The sequence below is a fragment of the Phalaenopsis equestris genome, unplaced genomic scaffold, assembly GCF_001263595.1.
Source record: "Phalaenopsis equestris unplaced genomic scaffold, ASM126359v1 Scaffold234310, whole genome shotgun sequence".
Lineage (NCBI taxonomy): Eukaryota > Viridiplantae > Streptophyta > Magnoliopsida > Asparagales > Orchidaceae > Phalaenopsis > Phalaenopsis equestris.
The window spans coordinates 13,855-19,988 of NW_018252230.1; the positions used below are offsets into that span (position 1 = coordinate 13,855).

The 6,134-nt window shown below is 39.3% G+C and overlaps 1 protein-coding gene across 1 annotated transcript; it reads left to right on the forward strand.

Annotated features, from left to right (window-relative positions):
- The first annotated feature begins 375 nt into the window (after window positions 1–375).
- LOC110038916 lies at window positions 376–1,194 on the forward strand. The gene has a single exon (XM_020743841.1). It carries the CDS (start codon window positions 376–378, stop codon window positions 1,192–1,194), a length of 819 nt encoding a protein of 272 aa, XP_020599500.1.
- Window positions 1,195–6,134: the final 4,940 nt, after the last annotated feature.

Sequence of the window (6,134 nt, forward strand, 5' to 3'; positions counted from 1 at the left end):
TATATATATATACATACATACATATATATATATATATACATACATATATATCAGGATACTGGCGGCTAAGAAGGGAAGTGCTCTGCTTGGGTTTTTGGCATCATGGTAAGCTGCTGGAGGTGTTCCTGGGGCTGTTGCCTTCCTCCGGGTGCTTTGTTCTCCCTCGTTCTCCTTCTTCTACACTGTGAAGTTTATCTCCATCACTCCTTTCTTAGGCTGTGGTGATTCTCTTTTTGCTTCTTTGGTTCTTCCTGGTTGGTGGCTTTTTTACTGTTCCATTGGAGGCCTCCTGTTTTCTGCTGGCCTCCTGCTTTCTGTCCTGCTTGCTGTTTCCTTAATCAAAAGTTTCTGGGTTTTCTCTTTGTGGCTGGTGTCATGGCCACCCCCATTGATGTTCACACTGATTCCAGTTGGACTAAGGCTGCTTATGCACGGATTGTTGGAAGAGATAATGACACTCTCTATGATCCTACAAATTTAATTTTCCCTCAGGAATTTCATAATGCTGCTACTGGAAAAAGGATTTGCCCTTGCATTTACCCCCTTAGCTTCAAAGATGGAGAAACTGCAGTCTACTTCTCTGCAGCTGAAATTGCTTCACTTAATGAAGAAGTCAGATTCACTCTTGTTGGAAAAGTCCAATTGGGCCATCCCAAAATGGACCTTGTTAGAAGCTTCTTAGATTCTCTAAATTTCATTGGACAATGGAAGCTTGGTTTGATAGATGGCAGACACCTTCTTATCCAACTCTCAATGGAAGAAGATTATGCTAGGCTATTTGCTAAACAATCTGTGTCTATAGGAGGAGTTACAATGAAAATCCAGAAATGGACTAGAGACTTTAACCCAACTAAGGAGTCTCCTGTGGCCCCAGTTTGGTTTAGGCTACCTGGTCTTCCATTACCTTACTTCAAGCTTAATGCACTGTTTAATATAGGGAGAGCACTAGGTACTCCCCTCAAGGTGGATGCTCCTACTTTCAATAAGGCAAGACCTGCTCTTGCAAGAATTCAGGTGGAAAGAGACATAACCCTCATTGAGATTAAAAGGATATGGATTGGTTCTGATGAAGAGGGGTTTTGGCAAGATATAACTACTGAACAAAAGCCTTTTTACTGCCAACACAGTAAAATATTTGGTCACACTATTGAGAAATGCTATAAGCTCCACCCCCTACAAAAAAACTCTCTATGAATCCAAGGGTAGATAGTCAGGTTTCTAATCAGGGACAAAGCAATAATACCACTACATTTAATCAAAGGGAGGCTGTCAGGAAAACCAGTAAAACTATTTCTATTAAGAACACTAATCCTCCTGCTACTTTCCCCTTTGGTAATCCATTGGGGGAATTATCAGAACCCCACAACAACTTAGAAACTTCCCCAGGATGTGTGGTGAGGACAGAACCTAATGAAGTCAGTATTATTACCCCTCCTTCCCCCACACTTGTTGGAAAAGGGAAGTGTGCTTTGGAAAACCACTTGGCCACTGAGGCTGACACTTTGGAAGCTGTTGCTGTTGAAGTGCAGCAGGCTTTGGGAGAAGATTGGCATAGTCAGAAAACAAGGATAAAGAATGTGATGCAAATTTCTCTGATCAATGAGGCCACTCCTAGCATTGCTGAGGCTGATGTCATTGATTTGTAACAGGCCTTGGAAGAGGATTGGCAAATTCAGAAAACCCTGAAAACGAAAAAGCTGACTTCTGAGGTGCAGCAACTCCTACAAGGAACAAACTCTTCTAAGAAGGATGGAAAGGCTAAGACTCTTTCTGGCTCTACCTCTACTTATAATAGAGGAAGAACTAGGTCAAGGTCTCAACCTTCCATTCAATTCTCTCCTATCAGTGATTAGTATTCCTCTTTGGAATTCTAAGATCCCATAATTAATATTTTGTGTTGGAACATTAGAGGAGTGGCTCACCCCTCCTCTCTTTTGAGGTTAAGACATCTCATCAGAATTCACAAGATCTGGTGTTTTGCAATTCTTGAACCTATGGTCACCAAATATCCTCAAAACATCATCAACAAGTTTCACAAGTTTATTTTTTATGCTAATTCCACTAATAAAATCTGGCTATTTATAAGACCTGAAATTAAGTGCAGCTTACTTGTTAACCATCATCAGTTTCTTCATATTCAGTTTGTCGTTGGAGCACAGGTGGGATTTGCATCATTCATCTATGCTAGCAGCCTTCCTAGACATCAACAAGAACTGTGGCATGAGCTGATGACTTTGAGACAAAATATTGACTCTTTCTGGATTTTGGGGGGTGACTTTAATTGTATCACTTCTCCAACTGGAAAAAGAGGGGGTAAAGCCCCCTTACTCTCTCCAATAGCCAAATTCAATAACTTCATCAGTGATGCTGGTCTATTTGATCTAGGCTTTCAAGGTCTAAAGTTCACTTGAAGAAGATGCGCTTTGTGGGAAAGATTGGATAGATGGCTTGGCAACTCCTTATGGTTTCAAACCTTTCCATTCTCTACTGTCACTCACCTTGCAATGGCTGAATCTGATCACAGACCTCTCCTTTGATCCATACAGAACACTGCTAGAGCAACTCATACACCCTTCAGATTTCAAAATATGTGGACTCTACACCCTGAGTTCATTAAGGAATGGAGAACAATTGGAATTCCAACCTGCATCCAGACCCCTGAATCAGATTATGGTTAAATCAAAAAAACATAGCCTCTCATCTGAAAAAATGGAATTGGGAATAATTTGGTAATGTTAATGAAAATCTGGAGGCCATTCAAAAAGAATTCCATAGTTTGGAGGAAGGTTTACAAATGGGGATGAATTCTGAATATGTTCTGAATATGAGGTTCACCATAATATGAGGTTCACCATGCTAATGAGAGACTCCTTGCACAAATCCGCTACCATGAATGTTTCTTAAAACAAAAGCTGCTGTCACTAAATTTATTGATGGTGATAGAAATACTAAATTCTATCATGCTTGTATCAATCATAGAAGGAAGAGTAAAATGATTTTAAACATAACCAACTTCAATGGCAGGAAGTTAACCAATGCTGATGAGATAGCTTATGATTTATGATGACATTTCCAAAAGCTGTTCACCAAGGAGCTGGATTCTAGAAGCCCAATTGAAACTGAGATGTTCACTAACTATCAGCAATATGTTCATAATTTAAATCTCACCAGTCCCCCTTTGAAAGATGAGATAAAACAAGCTTTAGGTTCCATTGATGGTTTCAAAACTGCTGGGCCTGATGGCTACACATCTACTTTCTATAAAGCCACATGGGATAGGACTAAAAAAGATATTATGCTTGCTGTCCAAAACTTCTTTCTAGGTGTGGACCCCCCTAAATATTTCAGTGCCTCCACCATCACTATGATACCTAAGAATCAAAATAGGAAAACTTGGGGGGATTACAGGCCAATCAGCCTAACCAATGTGATCTCCAAAATAATCAGCAAAATCATTGTCTTTAGGCTGCAACCCCATCTTCATCATCTCATTAGTGACAACCAAGTGGCTTTTATTAAAGGGAGGAATATTACTGACAACATCCTACTTGCCCCGGAACTCCTGTTAGATCTTGACAGAATTTGTAGAGGAGGAAATGTCATCTTCAAACTGGACATAAGCAAAGCCTATGATACCATTAACTGGGATTTCATTCTTGATACTCTTTCTGCTAGAGGCTTCAATGAAGAATTTATTAATTTGATACACAGATGGCTTAAATGCATTGCACATTCAATTCTGATCAATGGCAAGTGTCATGGCTTCTTCAATGCTACCAGGGGGATCAAGCAGGGAGACCCCTTGTCTCCAACCATTTTTATACTTACTCTAGACTACCTTTCAAGACAATTGAACAAGTTGGTTACTATTTCACCTCATTTGGCTTTCCATCACAGATCTAATATCCTTAAAAGCCATTTAGCTTATGTTGATGACATAATTATTTTCTCGAATGCTGCCAAGAGTTCTATCAGGAGGGTATATAAATGCCTTCTCCACTTTCAGCATACTTCAGGTATGGCACTTAACATACAAAAATGTCAATTTATTATTAATAAAAACTCCACTCCTCAGCTCAAGCACTGGATCTCTGATTACACTAGATTCAACTATGCCAACCTCCCTATTTAATACCTTGGAATACATCTGCTCAAAGGCAGAACTAGACAAATATATTTCCAGGATGTCATTGATCAGATCAAAGCACAACTTGAACATTGGACTAACTCTTTCCTCTCTAATGGTGGGAGGATCACTGTTTTAAGGAGTATTCTCACTGCAATGCCTGCTTATGTCCTACAAATGTTCTCCATGCAAAAGGGTACTCAAGATTATATTGGAAGGATCTTCAACAAATTTCTCTGGTCTGGTCAAAGAAAGCAATTTCACTGGCTCCCTTTGCAGAAATTATGTAAACCTTTGCAAGCTGGTGGGCTGGGCTTTAAAGACTTCCAACACCTGGGTTTCATAAATCTTTGCAAATTATGGATCAGATTCAGGTCCCAGGATAGCCTTTGGGCAAGATTTCTAAAAGGGAAATACTGCAGATCTTTGCATACTACTTCGGTATCCAAAAGGATAGGGGATTCCAAACTTTGGACAAAACTGTTGAAAATCAGAAATAAAGCTGAGGAACTCTTCCTTTGGGAGCTTGGAGATGGGCATATCAATTTTTGGTTAGATAACTGGGTCAGCAATGGAGAGAAACTTGAGTGCCTTAACCCCAATCTCAACACTAATTATCTTGTCAGAGATTTTTGGTATGATAATCAGTGGAACTGTAGACTGCTGAACACTATTCTTTCCAGTGAACATGTGAGGTGGGTTGAGGGTACTCCTATCACATCCATTTCCAACGATAAAATAATCACTAAACATACTTACTCCCAGAAATTATCAACCTACATTTACCACATTTCTTTAATTGGAACCAGATGCCTTGGGGTAAGGCCTTTTGGCGTAAATTCCTAACTCCCTCTATGTCCTTTTTCTGCTGGAGACTCTGGCATTCCTTACTGCCTATAGATGATATTTTAAAGATGAAAGGGCTGAGAGGACCTTCAATCTACCCACTTTGCTATGCTGCTGAAAAAACCTTAGATCACCTATTTTTCTCATGTGCCCTCTCACAAGAAATTTGGTCAGGTTTAATCAAGCTCTTGAATATTAATAGTCAGAATTTAAGTTGGCTTAAAATTTCTATTAGCTGGTAAGATTGGCATAACAACAACCTTTGGGTGAACTCATGTATTGTGGCTTGGTTCATATGGATGTACAAAAAACAAAGAAAATTTGATGAGAAGTTTTCAGGGTCAAAATCTGTGATTCTTAATTGTATCTCTTATATTCAGAAATTGATCAAGTTTCATCACTTCCCTAATGTTATAAAGCATTGGACTCCAGGAAACAATACTCCTCTCCTTCAGTCTTTTAAACTAATCCTTTGGAGTCCTCCCCCTACTGGTTGGTTGAAGGTCAACACTGATGGCAGCTCTCATGGTTCTCCCATTCTTTATTTCACTACTCCTGCTGTGGTAATGGATGCTCTGGAGGCATAATTCATAGTTATCTACTCGGCCATCAGAATTGCTTCTTACTGCCACATGGGTCATTTGATCATAGAAACATATTCTACTAATTGCATTAAAATCCTCCTTCATCATGAAACCCCTCCTTGGAATATAATCAGATGGAACAATTTGTTATTAGCCCTACTACCCAGATACAAGATCAATATCAATTATATTCCTAGAGAGGGTAATTGTCCTGCTCATTGGCTTGCCTCCCAGGGTAGAAATACTGAACATACCTTTGTTGGGCTGACTCTTACACCTGAATTAAAATTCCTACTAAATGGTGACAATTTGGCACTCCCCTATATCAAATGTATGTAACTGCTATGGGAGGTAGAACCTTGAGGGAAGGTATTGAGTTACATTGTGTTAGACTTTACTGCTGGTCCTTGTGTGTATTTTCCTTTTATGTGTCCATACTCATGTGTTCCCTATTTCAGTTTCTGCTTTTTGGGAAGGGTATATATTTCTCCAAATCTTGTAATCCCCATTTGGCTCTTTAATTAACATGTAAGGAGCCTTAGTTGCTCTTTTCAAATATATATATATATATATATATA